The sequence below is a fragment of the Botryllus schlosseri genome, chromosome 2 (genome assembly GCF_051294905.1).
Source record: "Botryllus schlosseri isolate E-star chromosome 2, Bs_hap1, whole genome shotgun sequence".
Taxonomy (NCBI): domain Eukaryota; kingdom Metazoa; phylum Chordata; class Ascidiacea; order Stolidobranchia; family Styelidae; genus Botryllus; species Botryllus schlosseri.
Genome location: NC_137237.1, coordinates 32,787,037 through 32,810,070, shown reverse-complemented (window position 1 = coordinate 32,810,070; position 23,034 = coordinate 32,787,037). Strand labels below are relative to the sequence as shown.

The window sequence follows — 23,034 nt, the reverse complement described above, 5'->3', positions numbered from 1 at the left end:
CGAGCCATTTTCAATTCACCACCAACTCAAGTCCGATCCAAGTCAGCGCGCTGAGATTCGATTCACAGCGTTTAAACTCGAGCACGAGTCCAAGTCATTGCATTTACTATTCAGTTTCGAATTCAAGTCATGTTAAATCCACTTTAAACAACTCTGCTTGGGTGATATCAAAAGCCTCGCATTCTTAATATACGAATTTTCCTCACTTTTAGCAGCTTCTGGCCCTTTTTCAATACCAGTACGGGATAGACGAAATACCAATAATGTGGTAACTTTATTATTATTCGCGGTTACAGTGAACCTGTCTTTGCCGTTCTATATAGTTCCAAGTCATATGACTCGGGTCGAGTTATTTTCCGCATTAAAGTAAATGACTTGAGTCAAGTCGAGACACCAAAATCGCGACTCGAGCCATTAGAACCACGCATTTTTATCAGGTAATCTGAAGGGTAGCCAAATCAGAGATCGAAACGGGACTGCGCATTGGGTCCTTGCCCGAAGGTCGATTGTATCGTATAATTAGAGCCTGTTTTGATTCCGGAAACCAATGAAAATATCACATTGTTGATTGATGGAATGGTCATCCGAACCTATTCAATCGCGAATTCGTTTCCAAAACCGAGCCAAACCCGAGTACCGTATACCCGACTTCCACCTCTAACCAGCGGAAGGACTGTATAGAAATAGTTATTCCCTCCAGTGACCGCTTCCAACGAACGTATCTCGCAAGTCTATAACTTACGAAAATAAAAAAATTAATAGCTTTCCACCGGTTTCTGAAGACCCTCCTTACCCATCCTCACTCCTTTATCTTTCTATTTTCCAGGTGGAACGACTTCAAATAACAGAAATGGCACGTTGCGCTATACCGTAACGCAGGGGCGGGCATCTTCTCCGGTCGGCGGGCCGGATATGGGAAAATGAAGCACTTGGCGGGCCGGATTACAGAATATATACATTAATCGCATTTATCCACCTACATAAGGAATAAATCGTATTTAATGTGAACATTAAGTTTAAAGCATAGACACCAAAACAGTGGCCTGTTCAATGAATTTATTAACAGTAGCTGTTGAGGTCAATCGGACATCCGTGGCGGGTCAGAGTTGTCAACAAGTTCTTTGGACGCTGGCTGCATGTTGTATGTAGAAACCCTTAGTAAAGACTGCACGTGAACATCAGTTATATTGGAACGTAGCCTTGTCTCGTTAATGTTCACGGTCGAAAATATATGTAGCCTACATGTACATTGTACATCCGATCAGAGCAAGTAGTTTCATGTCCATCTTGCCCAGGTTGGCACACTTGGATTCATTTTGTGACGCATAAAATTTGTCGATACTTTTAGATTAACGAGCTTCTTGGGGGTACAGAACTTCAATATACAATTGAATACCATATTCATATTAAAATGTACCCGAATATTTTCGGCTGACACTTGTCAGGGGGAATCGTCAGCAACCAGTAGAGAATTGGAAAGAACATTGTATATCAACAATCGTATCACAAAATATGACGTCACCGGCTTGGAATGTAATCTCAAATAAGAGAGCGTTCAATGTACTATTTTAAGAAGGTACACGAACTCCTTTTTCTAGACAAAGCTTGAGCTGGTGTATTTTGATAAAGGTCCACTCCAAGGCACGCAGATGATAGTGTGAGCGGTCCCTTCCGATGACGCCAACATTTGTCGTCTTGATTATTTTTTGCACAAGCGGGATTATCCAACAAATGTTTGCAAATGGCATAGTTTCTGGCCTTTGATCGCTCAGCATCGAGCTTGAGCGGATGAGTGAGGGGCGAGCTTTTCACCATGGTTGCTGACGATTAACCCTGACGAGTGTCAGCCGAAAATATTCGGGTTCATTTCGATATGAATATACTATTCAACTGTACTTTCAGATTAGAATTTCCCTTTCACGGTAGAAACTCTCTGCGGGCCGGTCAAAATCCCTTCGTGGGCCGTATGTTGCCCGCCCCTGCCGTAACGGACTGATGAGAATTAGGTGAATTTACCAGACCACGGCCACAGCGCAGGGTGTAAATCAGGAAATCGGCACTTTCCGGCCCCTAACTTGCTTTCTCATGAATCAAATGCACCACTACTTATGGAGATATATCCCGGAAGCGTAGGAGATCTGTACGTGTACCACCTTTAACGCGTTCTGGAAGTGATATACTGGAAAACATAACCCTCTCAACCTCTGTAATATATCACTGGCATACTAAGAAATGGTGTATTTGACTCATTATCACTCATTGGAATGTGTGTGAAACTGAGATACACTATAGTACAAATCGGGGAATACACGATATTCGCTTACGCGGATGAGGTGGCGAGGAGGAGCCTAGATAAGCCCTCCAACACTTAGGTATAGGAATTCTGAAGTCGACCTCGGTCGGACTCGAACCCGCAACCCATTTGTGTAGCAGCCACGGATTATACCACTGCGCTATCTCGCCACACCTTGCACTCAGTTAGGAATTTTATCATTTCAACACACCAGAAGACTGTGATACAATGAAAAAATAGAAAGGTGTCGTAACAACTTGGAATAGTTAACAAGAGTAGTTAGAAAAGTTAAAACGTGGTAAAAGATTTTGTACTGAAGAGACAGGCAATCGAATGGCCGGAATACGACAGAAAGTACGATCCATCGATGTATCTATCGTATTTCGCATACTTGACGAAATTACAGCATGGATGGGCGAAATGAAAAAAGTAAAACGGCTACAGGTTTCTCGTCTCTGTTATACTACCATATAAACTCAGCACCTTTCACTCTGGGCATGAGCTGCAATCTGAGAACTCAAAGCGTGAATCCATCCGATTTTTTTTCAAAATCCAAATCCAATTATGATTTTCTTAAGTGACAGTGTTCCATATTTTGATTTTATAGACTATATTATATCAGGCAAAAATTCAATTCAAAGTTTGGTTTCTCTGCTGATTCCAGTGGTACACCCTACACTAACCTTAACCTCAACCGACCCTTAAATTAGTCTTGGATAATAAATGAGTCAACTTCGCCCCAAATCGCTTTTATCCATATGCAAACGAAGGAGACGACCACATCATAACATAAAATTATTCAAAGCCCAGTTATCTAACCTACGATTTCGTTTCATCAACCTGAGCAGTAAAAGCTCGATGCTAAATTACAACGTAGTATAACACCACAAAAGCATTGAGTAAGCGAATGTCACATGATTTTAACGATTATTCATGCACCCAATTGTATGCGATAATGGTGGTGTGTTTGCTTAACCTTTATTACGATGTGTCTTTTTGACTTTCCCTCTCTTTCGTGTAGCGTAGTCATTTACCTGCATTGTGCAAATATCGTTAACTGGTTTTCCTGTAGTTTAGGGGGAACAACCAATCAGTTGTATTGATTCTACTTTGATTTATGTGTTGATTTAGAACACGCCGACAGCGTACATTGACATATACTTGTACGTCAGCACTCAGCATTGACCTGGTGTGAGTTATACGTCGAGAGTCATATGTCTGGATATTGTATGATTTATATATAACATACCTGAGACTGTTCAACGTAAGCCCATAGACGTCAGATTTGAATTGGTGTGATAGCATTGTGGTGTGTTCCACGTCTGCAGCACGAATGGGACTCAAGTCCCAAACTGACCGGTTCCGACTCCAGAATTCCTACACTAGTGTAATAGCGTAGGAGGTTTATCTAGGCTCCACCTCGTTTCTGGTGATTAATCCAACTAAAACTTGTGACATTGCGCTGATCTATCGATATATACTATTAGAAATGCTCCCGATGTGTGTTATCGCGTCCCGTACTTGACATAAAGTAAGCAATATATCCGTTTAACGGTCGATCAAAGTCTGTTATTCTGAATTCATGGAAACTGGATAAGTTGTCAAACTTTGGGAGAGTGCTTACGCGGACCATACAGTATCACATCCATCATTAAATAGGAGCCAGTGGCCAAAACTACTCTTGAAAGTCGCAATACCCGGACATACCTACCCTAGTTGTCGTCCCAGGGAGACTCTGCTTAAAACACAACCTCAAACAAACCGCATTATGTACTCAGTAGGCACTCGACACTGTTTACAGATTTGAACATTTCATAGTATCTTTAAGTGTGTAACACATGTAGTTGTACAATCTTTCCTATCTCATAGCTATCAATGAATGTAGTGTATTTCATGCAACGTCAGTTCTGAGGAGTAAGTCATCATTTTTCACGGCGACGTGTTCGTATTCCTCGTATTCCGGGACTCCGAAGCGGAAGAACTTTCTGATTTTCGCTGGCAATCTTTTGTTGTCGACCAATGGCACGAACAGTAGGGGGTCAATATCTTTTGGATTGTTTGGCCCTGACAAAATATATTGTTTTTTATTGAACATTGAAAAAATGTACGAATGGAAAGTTCATTCAGCTGAAATTAGTGGATATTTTCAACTGCTGCCGCTGATATTAGTTGAATATCCGAGTTCAAATCGGAATTAGAAATTAATACCGTATCATGCCCACATTTTACCCCCTATTGTCGTCGAACTCAAATTCATTCTAACAGCTCATGGGAATTCCAAATTGTTTATGATGTGATCACTGAGTACGAAGAATTATTAAAGGTTCTCGTTGGTTATCCTGGTTGGGTTAAACATAAGCCCGACCGTTTTAATGAGTGAGACCCACAAGTCTCTTGGGGTCAAATGTACCCGAATCAAAATTGACATCTCTTGCATGCCACTTACTTTTAGAGTTACCATATTTTGGACAATTATTCAAAATTTTCAGACTTGCAATACCGAAAAAAAAATCCTGAAAAATGGTGAATTTTTCCCACTTCGTGGTCGGTTGACTAAAAATAAAGTAAGCTTTCCGGCACAGCTGCCGAAATGAAATAGCCGCCGGAGCGTTACTTCAGTGCTGATTTACTGTATCTCAGTCGAATTTAACCAGAATTCTCATAAAAGAGGATAATATCGCAAGAAGAGGACATTTCGGCGTTCTCCGAGAACACTTTCGAAAAAATCAAAAAGAGGACAAATCCTCTTAAAAGAGATCGTATGCTAACCCTACTTACTTTCATGTTGCAATTAATATGAAGCAAATTTGATGTACAATGTACGCATCGAATCATCATGTTTTAATTACAATGAAACGGATCTGGGCATGAGCGGAAATGATTTCAAGATTTGGAGCTACACCTGAATTTTGAAATTTGCTTGTGATGATGAATATCAATTCCGATAGTATATGACTGCTACGCAATAGATAGAAATAAACATACCCGACAAGATTGAAACAAATGATGCGACAGCAATCGACACCGCTGCTCCAAACATGCAAACGTAAAAGTACGAGATTGAATACAAGGTGTCCGCTATTAAAGGCCGCTCGTCATGAGTAGCAATTGTTTCGTTGACTGTCGTTTCGAAGGTGGGCGAAAGAGTCGTCACATTCCAATCAATAGGTGGCAATGTAACGTCGATCGAGCAATTGCTGATGGATCTGTTTAGGTAATTTTGCTTCGCAGGATTGCCTTTGTAAACAGCCGACCCTGATATTACCCACAGGCTCATAATCGTCGATACGGTAAGCCCAACCAAGGCGCCCTGTTGAATAAATCGTTTACTGCGATTCAACTGGCACATTCTACGGCTCCACATATGACCAGGGGTCGATTACTAGAAAAATTTCAGCTTTTCCAATCAGATTAGAATTAACATAGCTAAACAGCTTTGTCTAAATTATATTATAATTAGAGATATTGGATTCTCAATATCTTGGAATTTGACTTAAATTAGTTACAAGTTGAAAAAGAAACGCAACAAAAATCAAGCTCTTTTCATATCAAATCAGAAATCATTCTCATATTGTATTACGGCATGGCGCGTTTCGGACTATACAGTTGTCATGCAACATTTTCAGGTAAACCTCAAATTGGACTAGAATTGAAATTAAAGTACTTAAAGATGTCACAAATTAGATTACAGTTAGATGACCGGCATTTCGACGGAATTAGTTTAATTAGACAACACGAGTTATCGAGCTGTCCAAGCCTGATATCGTCAACGTTTCCGTACCTTCGCCGTAGTTCTTGGAATGAATATACCAGATACAAAGATACCAAAGATAGGGCCGCCGAACCCGCCTATTAACGACGAAGCGATTTGAATAACGGTTGACCCGAGGCTTCCGGCTATGAAGGCTATAAGAGTAACCAGACATCCAAGAAAGGCTCCTGGAATATATTTGTTTTAGAAGTTGTTATCGGTAGAAAAAGCAAAAAGGAGACTTTACCGCATAACCTGCCGCCCCATAATTTCTGTTTCGGCGACAATGACTTCTTCAGCAGCGTCGCGAAATCTTCCACGATCACAACGGACAGCGAATTAATTCCCGACGACACAGTGCTGCGAAAATGTTGACGGGCAATACAAATGTCTGCCGGAATTTGTCATGCTTCAGCAGCTGGGAATCGGCGAGGCGCTAATATGCGCAGTGCGCACCCATGCTATATAGAGTCGAATATGGGCGAGTGAATGGATTTAAAAAAACAAACATTTGATGGTTCTAGTAAGAAATGAATTAAATTTGTATTTGTTGGATTTGCGAAACTGGATTTATACAAGGTATTTGTAGAGGAGATCTTGATGAATTTGGCTTTTTCCTTCGATATTTTTATACATTTGAGTCGTCATACGATGTCAACATGGATTTGTATGAATAAAACGAAATGAGTTGCGGATGTGGACATATTTAATACGCTACTTCTCGTCACAGTAGATCCATATTTGGCAGATTGTAACAGATTACAGTCAATTCATCGTTCGTGTTCGCAAAAATTATTTAGTTATCGGTGATTGCCAAATTGTGTGCCGCGACGCATTAGTTTACCGCCACAGATTCTTAGATGTGCGTTGAATCTTTAAGAAATTTATGAACGAATTTCAGCTTTCAAAATGACGCATGCATGGTAGCATATGCGACTTGAAGCGCTCTAACTGCTTCATAGATGATAAATAAGCAGGCACATGTGACCATTACAATGAAACCAATCATGACATTGCCAATGAGTTGGATAATTTCACGTCATAATTGGATTGTGGTGTGTGGAAGTGTGAAGTCTGAATTCCTAAATTCGCTTTCCGCTCCAAATGAAACAAAATGTTACTCCTCAAAACGTGGGCAAGCGGCCTGGACTTCAACTTACAATCCAATATTACTTCTCACGATTTGTTCTGCACAACGTTAGATGGGTATATAGTACATTTGGAAGCAGTGAATCAAGCAATTTTTCTACAGAATAACAGCTCACTGATAAACAAAACGCCCAGTTTTCGGAAACGCTGTTTCCACAAATATGGTTATGGCGGTCTGATTCATAATCCTTTACCATGGGTGAAAAAAGAAACCAGTATTTCATGCCATGCACATTGCGTATCCCTATGACTATGCGAATATAGCTTTTGCTGTTTTGACTGAAGTAAAAAAAGCTGTTGGATACGAGAGACACTGCTTGAAATTGACGATGAAATGCGGGTTTGTTTGTTTGTTTTATTGACACAACAACAGTAGCGCTTCTCGCCTAATAAGGTCATGTTTGTCAGCAATGTAAGCTCGTTTCACTCGTGGTCTGGATAAGCATGACCCTCGCATTACCACGTGAGTTACCACATCAATTTGCTTGTGCTGCGATTGTTTTTTGATATTTCTGTTGTGCCACATGCCTGAATAGTTTGGGAACCAGTGAGTAAAAGATTAGGTTCATAAGTCTTAGAACCTTTTAGCGATCCAAGCAATCGCTACTGTAAATATACGTAGTCTATTTTAGATTATGTAATGCAATCAAAATCATAACAATTGATTGTTGACATTTTATCTCAGTACCTTAGTGTGCCGCTACATGCTGCGGCGACAAATATCCCAGCCAAACCGGGTACTTCGAAAAACGCTTTCGTCATCATTTTCGGAATCATCTGGTCGGGCTTGTTGATGATATGAGACAGAAGTGGATCGCAATTTTCGTAGTAGGCGTACATCACCAAGCCGTTGCCTACAGCCAGCGTGGAGATCACTGATACCGGAACGAGGCAGAAGAAGAGGGCTCTGGAATGTAGAGGGAATCTTACCGTAATATGTAGGCTACACATCTCGGAATTCTCTGAAATCAAACGAACGCACTGTAGGTCGGCGTTTGAAGTCTTTTTTGCTCACGGACTTCGAAATCATTTTCGAAAAGGCGACATTGTATATGTATGTTTTCTAATATCTGATTTTACGAAACTTCCACCATATAGTGTACGATGGTGCTAATCAGGTCATCGGCATTCTGTGGTACCAAATTGCACTTTCATGCCCATTTCAATGGGCAAATGCGTGTAACATACATAAAACTTTATGAACATATATAGGCTATATTAGGGGTGTACCACCTTTTTGTGCCTTCTTGGGGTGGTGCACTAAAACACAACCCGATTCCGCCTTCGGGTGTATTCATTAGCAGTAGGTAACTTCAGTCTCATACTGATACGAGAGATATACTCATTTATACAAATAGGAAGTGAGAGATATCCAACAATGAGGGGGTAATGTTATTTTTGTCCGCTTATGACATACAGTGTACAATTCGCTAGACAAGACACAATGTGATGCAATGAACAGACAGTAGAAAGTTGTATGGAACAAGTGAGATCTTTTTATCGAGCATCCATCTCCGCTTAACGCCGAATGTGTAACTTCGGCTGCCTTTAAGACGCTTTTCCGTTTTTATTCGCTTTCTTTGTGTTCGCCTTTAATCGGGTCTTATTCTGGACTTCGTCGTAAAGATGCGGTAAGAACAGCAAGATAGGAGAGTAGGAATGCACATCAACTTCCGAAACTTCAACAGAGCGGACTGTGCTACTGTCACGAGTCGAACAGGGGCTTCCCACCTACCACCTACCAGCACTAGGCTAACTCTCCCGCCTGACTTGCCATGACCTGCTTTATATCAATACACTGATATGAGCATGGCTGTACTGCGCTAAGCTACTACAGAAACGTGGATGACCGTGGCATATGGTCTGGTATTCAAAGATCACTCTCTCCCGTCGTACATATTCTTGTTTTGACGCCATTCTGGTTACGCATGCCACGTTGTCATCACTACAATATTAAAATTAATCGCTCCTTTTACGTGTCATTCTTGCTATTCGCGCCTTGTGTGGTATGATCTTTGTATTTCACCGTGCTTTACTATATGCCTACGATTTTGCGCACGAATACGGCCACTCCATTGCATTTACCTTCTTGCTATCGTTTGAGATCGACACGACATGATTCGCTGCACCATCGCTTGGTTGCTGCACGTTAGGGCCATGGTCATGACGCTCTGACCAATGATACAGTGTAGAATTGATATTCGGACGGTTGGATCAAACGAAACTCTGAAAATACAACAGCGATTTCTTGTCTCGTCAGCGATTTCATATCGAGCAAAATATCATAATATTTAGGGTGGGGTTGCATTCAAAACAAAAATCACTTTAAAACAAACATGTTTAAAACAAGGCCCTATCTAAAACCTATTTTTTATCGTTTTTTTAATATTAAGCCATGACCTCGCGAATATTTAATTGTGACATCATAATGATTTGACATTGACAATTGAAAATATAGGGTAAATATAGCTCCTTTGACGAAATATCTGTACTATAACTGTTGAACCAACTATTTTGAGGATTCCTACCATCCCATATCGATATACGTTGGCTAAATCGGGTGGTAAGTGTCCGTAGCTCATACAACATGTTTTTTGGGAAGTATTTGCACAATTATGGCATAATTTTACAAATTAAAAAACACAATTTCGTTTAAAAAAAGGCCTTTGTTTAAAACAGTGTTTAAAACATGTTTTAAACAAATTGTTTTAAAACACCGTTTGTTTTAAATGCAACCCAAATAATATCAGTTCAGTTGCGCATGAAGATAATGAATATACCTTTTAGGGAGTGTCGAAACGGTAACTGACGCTCGAGACTAGCTATACGAACAACTCATTTAAGGAAGGGCATGTCCAATGGTGTGAGACAATTGTTAGTCAGGGGTGGCCAACTTTTTATCAAAGCTAATGAATGAATTCGGTCAATAATACTGTCAGTTGCATGTCTTGTGGGTCATTGAACATGCGTCTATCACTCAGTGCTAAGGTTACATCGCCGACGGTCTTTCTGTGAGTGCAGACGCATGTTGGAGTACACGTTCTCTAATAATTGCGAATATAGTTAGACTCAATTCCGCAAATTAGGCGTATTTATAATTTTGAGTTTTCAGGAGGAGCCACCAATACTAAAAGTAAGAAATCGAGTGACAATAAATCGCACGAAGTGCTAAGAAAATATCGAGTCACATAAATCTGCCACGAAATATTCTATTTTATTGTCATATAGGAAGATCTACGAAAATATGGATGGCCCCTGGCTACGCCAATAAGTCGGAATTGATGTTTTACACATCAACATCCTAAAGTTCGCGGTCAGGTGAATCAAATTTTGGTTGTTCTTGCAAGTTCACCTGGGTAATTTTAAGTTGTTGATATTATAACTATTTCGAGAATTAGCTCAACTCAAAACCTTCTTGTTGGCCACGGGTTGGCTGCCACTGTTAGATAAATGTTTCATTTTCGCCATTTTCGACCCCGCATGCTATAAAGCCAGTCGTACACGCGCGCTCTACTAGAAGATTTCATAGGCCGAATAGAAATTAAAAATGAATAAGTCCATATCCAAGTCAAAATCCAGTGGAAAATAAAACTATGAAATGAAAATCCTGTCCACTCAAACCCACAATCTTCAATCTGTTTCTGAGACACAACTCTAAATCCATGATCATTGCTGATACGTGTTGTGGGCTAAATATTTGTACAAGAGCATCGGAATGAGTTTTGTTACCACAGTGGATCAGTGCTCGATCATTCATATCACTGGTGAAAGTTTATTCCAGTAGGCCTTCCTGTCGCAACCATATCCATCTATTCATGATCGGGACCTGTAAAGGCTAGATTCCTGAGAGATAGTCAACAGGAATCTAAACCGAAAATTCTGGTTTACCAGAAAGCAGGTTAAACCGGTGAGCTATGCGGTCGCTGTGGATGTAACATGAGTAAGAATTATGTATTGAACTTTTCGCAAGGATTTGGGTTCGACGAATTTTACTTTTCACACGTGGCTTCACGTGTGACATTTGACCAAATCACATTCAGACCCGGGTATCAACTTCATTTCTGGTCCGAGGCAAAATAGAATCCAAAGAGCACTTGGAAATGCTTGAAAAGTAGTCAAGTGAATAATTTCAAAAATAGAATTAATCAAGCAATGCCATATAGTCCCTAATCGCATATGGTTTCATGCGAAATTACGAGCTTCACCGTGACTGACACTACTGACACTGACAGTCTTCGAAAATGTATTAACGGGATTAACGGGATTTTCCATGCAGTTTTGGAAATTTATCCCGAAACTGATTTCTACTATTCGGAATCAAAGAAATTATGGCAAGAAATGAAGAAGAATTGGAAGTAGTCCACTAGCATAACTATTTGAGTAAGTAGCGAAAGTAAGATCACGTACGAAGTACGCCAGAAAGGTAAATAAAATAAGGAGAAATACACTACTTGAATACGTTCAGTCTTCCACCGCGAATCGCAGCGTTCCAAACCTTCGATGACCCGCCAACCAAAATCGTTCCTTGAATGCACAGTGCTAGGGAGCCGATAAACATAATAGCCGCTTGCAACGAGTCCGTCCAAACAACGGCTTTGAAGCCTCCCTGAAATAAATTTTAAATATTGATAGCGTTACTGGTAAACAGGACGATGTTATATAGACCTATGTTATACATAACATGTCCCGAAAGATAAAATATAGGCGTAGGATTTGAATAATTTCGACCTGCCGAAAAAAGAAATCATAAGTACATCGGCTATTCATTAATTCATTAAGAAGTCTTGCTTTGTTTACTTCAAGTCAGTGGTGTTGAGTAACCGCGACATTAATCGCACAATTTTTCGTTATATCAAGCAATCGGTGCGATTGAAGATTAGATATTTCTCAGCGAATGCTGTGATGAGAGTCAGATCGGACTATCATTTTCAATACGTTTTGGTGCTACTATCTGCTCCACGGTGAGATGACGCCGTGCTTTAATTAGCCAGTTGGATATAGAGTAGAGTGCATTCTTATTCTTTGGTATAACACTATAAGATGTGTCATGACAATGTAACGATGTCCGTAAACTACCTGCTTGTGATGCGGTGTCTTGAAATACGTATAATAAGCGATCAATGACAGTAATAATGTGAAACTTCCGATACATGATTTCTCAAGTTGGCATAGTTTCAATTTCACGCATTTTCTTAACCATTGTTTTGGTCAAGATTGTCGATAAGTACTTGTGATGCAAACTAACCCATTTATAACAATTTACCGCCTAGGTGGGCGGAATTTTAGTACTCAACAAATGGGCAATTTGAAACCTTGCTGATTTCACGCTCGCCTACTATGTAGTAAACAGTTACCAGCAAGAGAAAGGATTCGGTCGGGATTACCCAGAAATTCTGTGGGTCACGCTGTAAAAATTATTTCCATGAACCATGCGCGATTTCGAACAAAGAGACGTTGTGACCGAGATGTTGCAAGATCAGCTGGGGATATTTTTATACTTGATCTTCCACATCTGACGAAAATAGTTAGCATTGCAGTCGTTTTTAGTTTATTAGTTATCCAACGTATCCTACCATGCCAAATGCAGTATGAATGGAAATCCACATCGGTCGAATAAATATAATGAAAGATAATAGGAACATATAGATAAAATCGCGCATTGACTCACACAGTAGTGGAAATAAAGATGTCACCACTAATTATTTTATCCAGCTCGACGCGAAGATTAACACAGTTAAGCATGGTCAATACTCAGTACGAATCACAATAAATTCGAATCATATCCGATTTGAGTCAGTTAATTCAAACCGAATCTGATGATCCAATTAAGGCATGATTATTCGAACTCGATTCTTATCGGCTGTGATTTAACGTTGCCAATCCTTAAACGCAATGCTTCCTGCTCTTGGAATCACGGTAATCAATGCCAAATACGCCTTCCTCTCTTCTACAAGTGTGAAAGCTCATATTTTATGTATGCTTGAAAACACTACTTATCGCATTGCATTACGCAGTGCTGTATGTGTGACGTAGGTTACGGGATTGAATTGTTTTTAGCCTACAATAACCGCTCTTGTTATGGGATAGCAGAGTTAGTTTACAATTTCATCTTCGCCAACCACAAGAGGTTTAGCACTAATGACGGAAGTAATCCGTGTTATCCGGCCACCTACAAATACCGCATGCCAACCGTGACAACCTCTAAGGCTGAAAGTCGCCCGCGATTTCTAGAAGTTACGTAATAACTCGCTAGCAATGTCAGCGAAAACGGAGGGTGGGGGTATGATAATGGCAACATTCCTGATAATCCAGCAATAGAGGCTTTCGAATTATTACTGTTGTAGTCTCGCAGTATATAGGTTTGTACGTGGCTCATCCCGTACATGTAAAATCAACGTTGGCATTTATTGAATACATTTCAACCATTTGACCAAAATACACATAACCTGGTAGTAAAGCACTATATCGAGAATCTGGTGAAGACAATTGTTCTTTTATCCTCAGGGGTGGCCCTACGATTAGGGGGCTCTGTGCGAGACTTCCGGAAGCCCCTATAAGCATGTAATCACAGCTTCTGGGGGTCTCCGTCACCCAGACCCCCCTTTCGCATACCAATTCAATATTAGTGCGCCATATGGAACGGTATTACGTGATATGTATATGACACTTTAACACATAGCTTTGAAGCAGACCGAAATAGAATAGGGACACAACTGCTGCAGGCTGAATATACCACACTAACTGGAAAGTTACTGCTTGATATTAGTAATAAGCCAGCACACCACGTCAAAGTTTGAGCCAGGCGCTGGATTAGGTCATATCTATCATTGTATTGTTACAAGGATAGACTGCATTTAAACTCAGTACCTCTACGGCAGTGGTTCCCAACCTTTCTCCACCCACGTACCATTTTGAGGTTTTAGGCAGTGCTCGCGTATTACCTATATAAGTTACGCGCGTTTCCACAATTTATGACGTCATACTCCTCCCGTATTTGAGCTACGAGAGGTGTATTTTATTAAACTAGGCCAGAATTGTCAAACATAGGGCCAATGGGCCGGATCCGGCCCGCCAGACGATTTTATCCGGCCTGCATAGCAATTCTGAGTACATTGAAAAAAGATTATATTAACCATCACATCCACAGTAATAAACCAAATTACAACGTCCGCGTTGACTGTTAAATATCTTGTATTCATCACAGGGATACCTAGAATCTAGAAATCCCTGATTCATCACAACGCATACGCAGGGCTAACGCCAGATTATGACTAACGCAGGGGTGGCCAACCTTTTTGCCATTCACGGCCACATTTCGATTACTAGTGTAGCTTACGGCTGCATTCCAGGGCATATTCGTACTGAACGAGCTGGACGCCAAATACCCAAGTTAAAGTGTCTATGTCCATTTCTAGTGAACTCCGGACTAATCTATTTAATGATAGGCTTGCTGTGCGCACTAAAATCGCGAGTGGTCACTGGTAATGTTAAGGAAGGAGGTGCTCATAGTCGCGCGAAGCGCGAGAAAAATTTAGATTCACCAGTGAATTTCGTCATTGATATTAGTAACAAAGGGTGCTACTATATTAAAATCGAAAAATGTAGTTGCATTGAATCGCGCGCAGCGCGAAGAAAATTCCAAGATTAATTAAAATCTTTCAAGAAATCGGGAGTCAATTCGTAGATTCGAATTGCATGTCGACGGCCGCCAACACATACCAATTGAATTGCGTGTCTACGGCCGTACAAATTCCCTCTTACGGCCGCAGGTTGACCACCCCTGGACTAAAGCAAAGGGAACACTGAAATATGTCTACTTGTATCGCCGGCAATGCCATTGTTTTAGCGGTTCTTAACTGTATTCAACCGGACATACATCGTATTTTCGCCAATTTCATTGCTGGTGTTCGATCCGGCCCGCGATGCAATGCAATTTGAGTTTGACACCCCTGAACTAGGCATTATCAGCCAGGGTTGATGGGATGTATGGAATTGATGTTTTCACCACCAGTCACAAGAAGAACAACATAATGAAATAAAAACACACAACAAAAGTCAATTTATTTAATGCGGTGGCTGCTTGTGTTTATTTTCCACTAGCTTGTCGATGCGTGGCATACGTTTGCTTACAGCGCATCGAAAGTCATGAATGGGCGCAACAAGTCGCTTTCGTTTCTTCGACTTGATAGTCATCAGGGATGAAAATCCTTGCTCGCATTCCCACGTATAAGGGAAAATTAGCAGCTGGGGAATAGCGTGAGACAACGGATTCAAAAAACTTGAAATCAACCTCACCTGAACTAATAACTCACTTCGGTCGAAAAAATCAGAATCTACTCGCGTACCACCTGAAAGACCTTTGCGTACCACTAGTGGTACGCGTACCACAGGTTGGGAACCACTGCTCTACGGCATGATGAATATGGTACTTTTCTAACCAATGCAGAGATTTGATGATTGACCCATCTAAATGGAATCATCTTCTGGATTGGTACACGGATTTTTACGTCTATTCACTATAACCATTGAAAAAAGCGTTAATATCTAAGAGGGGCCGTTCAACCAGGGGCCTGGGCGGCCGACCGCACACGTCACCCACCCCAAAAGCCAGCACTGTCCATCCTGTGTGTTTCATTTAGGGCTTATTTGTGTACTGTGGTTCCCTACCCCCCTCTCTCTCTCCCCTACTCAAACCTACTTTCTACCTTATAAAATTGAAGGATCCACACAGTAAATAGTTTTGTCCTAAAAATTGTGCGGTAGAAGTGTAAGCATTTTTACATAACCCCTTTAGCAAGGCTCTTAGGTTTAGGTGGATTTCATTCACACGGAAGAGGCCGAAGAAGTCAGCCTCGGTACTCCAGAGTATAAGTAAAGTAGTGTCATAAATTTATACTGAAGTGTAATTATAGAAGTAGCGATTTCAAAGTACGTAATAAATAAGTTTATAGCTCTAGTTCTATTACCATTTGAGTAAGTCGTGAACCTATACATGAGTATTCCGAAAAGGTAAAAGTACTGAGTGACCACCACCTCCTGCCAGAATTATCAATCGAAATATTTCAAACCGATTGTGTCACATTCAAGTCCATAGTAAATACATATAGCCCTGTCTGCTCATTTGCCAACCCCACACACACCAATCATAGGATCGGTACGTAACTATGACGCAACTTCGCGGTTCACTCATATATCTATGTAATGGTGGTAACGCTTACCGCGTAATCGGCGAATGGTATAGGCTTTGACTCACCAAACTGGTGTAAAAGGTGCACACTAAACTTGTGAGAATGATCGTCCATTTCATCTCGAGGGGTGTGACGGCGCTCAGTGCCAATGCTGGAACGTATATGCAGACTCCCATATAAAATACCTGGGAAAGCAGTCGGGCATGTGTCAAATTGTGAACCAGAGACATTTAGATTCAATATAGAACTATGGAAAACCGAGACGGACGAATTAAACACTACATCTGCTATTTGGGTTACCATACGCCCAAATGACCTCCTTTTTGGCAATTCGCCCTCCGTCATAGCTTTGTCAGCCAGTCGATCGTAAAGGCACAATTCAAATACGCCATATATGACACGAAATCTGTAATGTGGACGTTTTAGCGAGTTTATCGGGAGTCGAGGTGAGAAAAGGACCTTTTTTATAGCCAACACAACAATATTACGTAAGAGCGGAACTTCCGGAAGTCGTGTTGAAAAATGACTTTTTTAATAAAATATATTTTGTAACGATTTGCAAATTACCTTTTTTCTCGTCTGATTTATATAAATTTTATGATTTTTAAAAATGTCCTTCTTTCCGGATCTCAAAATATAGTAACCCTGTGCGCTATATGGAGTAAATACCTACCAAACTATTCCGCGGTATTGGCGCTTTCGAGTCATTGGGGTTACGCGTGGATTCGTAAAGGGGCTTTGGCAAGTGGCACATAAATATTTGAACTTTCAGTTGTTGAAATACGAACTCAAAATGTCGATTGAGATGGAATACCCGCGTTGTTGTTCTGTGGTATTCCTGGTGTCTTTCGACTAAAATGGTCATTTACACCAGTCCTGTATTCTTTATTATGATTACCGACTTGTAGCACGGCCCAACTGTAATCTTCTTTGCAACACCGCTTACGGGGATAAGGAGGATCCTAGATGAGCCCACGATACTTGAGAAGGGATTCTTGAGTCGCCCCGTAACCTATTGGTGATGCAGCTGTGGATCCTACAACTACCCTACGTCGCTATGCAAATTTGTGGATATCACCTTTTAATTCATGAAATCAGCACATCTATGTCCGTGAGACCGAAAATACACTAATTAGTGATGAGATTTTGTCAAAGATACTCGCCAACTATTTTCATCACAAACCATTTTAATTTCATAACATATCTATTGTAAGCTGCGATACACGCGTGCAGTTCGCACTGACAGTTAGATGAACTGTATGTGACAGCAGTTCTCGATCATCGGTTAATCCCCGTCAATGAGCCGTAATATCGTCAATATGAGAATTAAGGTCCCCGATTCGTTCTACCATATTTAGTTGGACGCACACAAGATATCCGTAACATAGTAACTCAAAAAGACCTAAAAGCTGACAAACATAGCCGATTAAACGTGAATCATTAAGAAATTCTGGCTGATGCTGACAAGTGATCGATGCTAGTGAGGCAAGCGTTAAATCTGACGATATGAAATCATTAAACTCCCTTTAAGTATAGTGAGCGAAAGGTCACGAAAATGTTTATCACCCACCATTTGTAAAACTGTCAAGGACGAACAAAACACGCGAACTCTTCTGTCGAATCGCATCTCGAGATACTGCAAAACATATCGTCATACTGTGACGCAAGGTGGCGTGGACCTTAGAATCCTTCAATTCTTACAAATTTGATGGTCCAATCATGGGTGGACACTGGACAGGTAATGGATATTATATCGTTCGATACAAACGTATGACAGGAGAGATATACCAATGCCAATTAGGCTCAGTCATTCGGATCGCATTTGATATATCTCACATGCTCATGAATCGCACACTAACTATATACAGTGGAATATCAATTATAATAGTTATCAGCAAAAATCGTTTCGAGACAACAACAATATCAATAAGTATAATTGAATTCGTAACGGATTCTGGGCCAGTGACTAGTGTTTTGAGATCAGTCATGATTTATCACGGTGGTATGTTATTTGCTTAGAATATCATGTCGCAAACCCACGAAGTGTGAAGAAATGAAAATGCGTAGCAGCGATGCCTAAAAATTGTCAGCTTAATGAGTTTTGACATTGTTTTATTTTTCTATCAGAAAGAATTGCCCTAACAACATTGCACAATTGGGCATGTTGGATTCAACTTCGCATGCATCACCCTAATAAGAACACATACCCGATAAAGAATGTAAATAATGTAACCAGGCATCTGCGATGCGGTTTCCCAAATTACTGGTTGACGTTAAAGTGTTGGACAGCGATAACTGTCAAGTTTGTGTACAATGGGATTTGAGGTATATAATTATAAATCGCTCAAGCGAATAAATGTTAAGCAGCTGTTACGTATTAATTAAATGGAATTTCTCACACCGCAAGGCATGTATGTCGTAGCCTTTGTTGTTGTTGTTTTAGAGAAGAATTAGTCTATAAATGCAATTTTGATTCCGATCTATATCTCTTAACGATCATAATTTTGTACTACTGCGGGACCCGAGACAGGTATCAAGTGTGGCCTGTGCTGGGAATTGACGAAATCACTAATATATCGAGCACACATGATACGTTGATTTGCTGGTGAAAAGCTAACGATTCACGAAGTAGCAACAAGCGCGAGGGCTTTGGATTATGCGTCTAGAAACGCCGTGAAAATGAAAACAAACAAATGAAGGAATGGTTCAATTATTGTATGTGAATAGATCAGTTCTTTTGCACGACACAAAATTTAATCAGTTGATATGGAGTCACAAAACATATCTGATGATTCCATATCACAGGTACACTTTGTAGCAACTCGTAACTTTGTTATTCTTGCTCGCAAATTATATCATATATATGTGATCCGTGCGTTCTACATTCTCGATTTCGCTGTTCCTTCGTAGAATCGTGTGATTCGTTATTTGAAAGGCTTGATTCGATTTGAGACACGTGATTCGAATCAGGTGACATCTAAAGTGATATGAATCAATTTCAAATTAGTGGTTCGTGTTGCTGATACCGGCCCCTGGACACATGACCGTCACCATGCGACTCAATATAACTTGCTACACTTCAGCATACGATATTCCGGCTTGAGACACTTGAACATGGGGGTTACAACTGGGATCACACTAGGGTGGCGGTTAGATTTAGGGTTAGATTAGGGTTACGGTATGTGTTATACGGTTAGTATAACGATTAAATCGTGGGTTTTAGCTGTGGTATGGTTATTTTTAGGTTTGAAGTAACATGCTCAAATGTCGCATGTCCCACTGTTGTGTTTCATCCTGTCGCATGCTCAAATGTCGGTCAACCGCAGATACCCAATAACGAATGAGACTCGCAACCCTATATGTGGTAGACTTAATATTCCTACCATATTTTTATATATCTTTACCTCATATATGCTGGATATGTTTAGTCTGTAGACGAGGGGCACGAAATAAACCGATGTAAACGCCAGTCCAATGGCAAACCCGACAGACATCCACGAGAGTACGGCGCCGAACAGATACGACTCCACGGGACCGCCGATCACAGTAACGGCCGATATGAATGAAACGCCAAGGGATAAACCGACCGGTATCTGTGGCGGTGGAAAAATAACAATATTGTAATATCTTAATTGGATTAGGGAGATCACGGGTGCACGGTTGAGTTCATCGACGTTCGCTGTCAACAGAACCCTGCACGCTACTGCGTACGCGTGGAACTATTCATATTCGGAGTGGTTCTACAAAGAAAACTTTGATACAATCTCATATTGTGCCACGTTTTGACGATGACTTTTCATTCATATTCTTTCAACTCGTTCAAGGATCGGCGTAGTGGAAGCACACATAATATTGCTGATCAAGCATTTGCATTTGTTTAAAATAAAATGACGAAATAGCGTGATTGCGCATATCATACTTTCTGACATGACTATAATTCTATTTTATGAGAATATGTAGTTAAGCGTAGGCTTATTTTAGACTCTTTTTACCCAGTCCGCATTAGTAACTGCAAAATATCGCGCCGTCGGTATAATCGTCGCAATGAAAAATTTACAATTAATTTGACTGTACATTTGTGTACTTCGAATGTTACTCCGTGCCATGACGTGTAAACAACAGTGTTGTAACACTTGAGAAACAGCATCCAACCAACCACAATATTGAATTTGCCGTAGGCTCAAGTGACTAACACGGCTATATGCTCATCAACCACCCACGTAAAGTGGCAATGCTATCGCCGAAAATTTGTCAAAACATTATGCTAATTGCAGTTTGCAATCTTCAGCATCGAAACCAAGTCTCACTTGATATTTCTCAATTAACAATGTAGCCGCTTAGGCTGTGCTACCGGGAAAATGGCAATGCTGCATGTAGCCTATGTGTGTGATAATTTCGACACTGCTTGTGACTCATTTATATCTACGTCATTCATCCAATATTATCACGCTTTACATATCAATGCTGTTTATGGATCACAGATGAAGATATCATTAATTAGAATATATTCACTGTTTATTTATTATTATGATATGTGCCAATTTAAGTACACTTGATAAACCGCATAGGCCTATTTGCCCCTTGGCAGACGGGCATATCGTTATTAACATTGATGCATAACCTCACTATATTTGTTGGCGTCACGGCTCTTCGGGAAGTACGCGGTAATAAATTATCCCGGTGTAGAGTAAGAAGACTACGAACAATTATGCGTGCAAATAGGCTCACAGCGGCGCAGCAGGAATTTGAATTTGCAGTCGCAAACTTTCCACAATTGAGTTGGATCGTGTCACGTCTTAAGAAGCAACAAACGAAATAAAGTGACATGCATGATGTTCCCGAACTCCAGGAAGGATATGAACAGTCAATACCTTCGCAACTTGAACGTCAACGCCATCGTTGGAACACTACAATGGTCGGAATAGTTATCGAAGTATGACAATGAGTTACCTCTTCATCGTGAATTTTCACAGAAAAGTTTCTGGGTGATATTTGGTGACAATATCATTGCCCAAGTATGACATTCGTTGTTTTGTCAAGATTTATCCCTTTGCCACACTCTTTTCGTGTACAGCTGCTGATATTGCTGATTGTGTGGCAAGAGCAAGTGCTAATATAGGCTATATTGTTTCAATTTAGTTACGCATATTCTAGACTTCAACTGGCAAAGGTTGAAAGCATCTAAACCGAAACCCCCTACTTACCGGAGACATTCTCCTGTTTCCAAAGTAATAATTCTCCGTGGTCTGTTCATTTTTCCCTTGGCACGCCGAGAATATACCGATTAGGGACGACAGGAGCAACAACCCTAAATATGTTCAGCGTGAAATGAAATGGTATTCGGAATGATCGCGCTCAAATCTTATACATTCGCACCTCCAAAAAACATAAAGTCCACACTTCCAAAATAGTCATGATCCATTTCGCGTGCACTCCTTAGCAGGAGCGTTGCAATCCTACTCCCAAATTCGTACCAAGACACGTCCGCTATGTAGTAGCAATGTTATTCTGTTGCGGTAACTCTATCCACTTGAGATGGCGATCAAAAACAAATGTTTAGTTCGACCCGATCATGCAGGTCTCGCGGACTGCTAGTTAGTGAAGAAATTACGTGCGAGTCGGGTATAAAGGAAAAGAATCCTATCTTATTTTTAGCTGTTGCAAACAGATTCACCCGAACGGTTTTAGGTTGATCTACAAACGCCAACATTACATTATTGCCAGTTCTTTATGTTACAATACTTCAGCACTTTGCAAGTAGCCCATTACCGCTACACTTTGGAATGATTGTTGTTCTCCATATATGACTGCGACTGACGAAAATATGTTCGAGCTTTCGATTAAAATCGACCCCAATAGATTTGTATATTGCCTAAACATTTTGATACTATGAACATTGGTTCCTTTTGTTTTTGCACACCATAATTTGATTACAAAGGCATCATCATGTTTAAACTCAGGTCTTGAACTGTTGTGACCAGCTCAGTAATTTTGACAGCAGAATCAATCGTAGATCTATCATAGGAATTCGGTTAGATTGATGCTTCCAAATATGAATTACGAGAATTTATAGGCATTAGTCATTTTCTGATAGGTAGGTCAACACAAACAATATACCAACAGTAATCGACACTGCATGATATGTCAATCTGAGTAACTGGATGTTGATTTCAATCCTACCATAATAATCATAATTAGCGGTTCTACAATTTTCATCCGTTCAAGACATACATTGTACAATGCAATACACAAGGCGATGTAATGAACAGCGAGGAGGCAGTCGAAGCGACGAAGTACGGTCTTTCAGATTGACATCCACATCCCTCTGATGGCCGATGTATAAAATACTTGATGATTATTATCTGTCTTTACACGCTTTCCCTTGTTATTTTCCGTTCCCTTTCCTTGTATTCCTCCTTTACCGGGTCATTACGTGTCTTGTTGGAAAGAGGCCATAACAACACCGACGTGGTGGAAAGGAACCAAGATACAACTAAGATAGTTCGAATCGTGCCACTGCCGGTATTGCAACCGAGGTTTCCAGCACCGATGGCGGCGGTGGAATAACCAACCCGCCAACTACTCACACGGCAAGCAAAGCTCATGTTTTCCAGTGCAATAATTGGAATCATTATAGTGACTTCTGGCCCCCG

At 40.6% G+C, this 23,034-nt stretch overlaps 1 protein-coding gene across 1 annotated transcript; it reads right to left on the bottom strand.

The window, feature by feature from the left end:
- Nucleotides 1-4,087: 4,087 nt before the first annotated feature.
- Nucleotides 4,088-23,034, bottom strand: LOC145434447 (sodium-coupled monocarboxylate transporter 1-like). The gene is made up of 12 exons (XM_080311798.1): nucleotides 21,758-23,034; nucleotides 21,586-21,689; nucleotides 19,786-19,974; nucleotides 17,952-18,017; nucleotides 16,447-16,566; nucleotides 11,645-11,799; nucleotides 9,279-9,419; nucleotides 7,882-8,100; nucleotides 6,292-6,404; nucleotides 6,075-6,232; nucleotides 5,279-5,603; nucleotides 4,088-4,357 (listed from the first exon to the last, which is right to left on the bottom strand). Exons 1-12 carry the CDS (start codon nucleotides 21,801-21,803, stop codon nucleotides 4,185-4,187), a joined length of 1,809 nt encoding a protein of 602 aa, XP_080167924.1. The 5' UTR covers nucleotides 21,804-23,034; the 3' UTR covers nucleotides 4,088-4,184.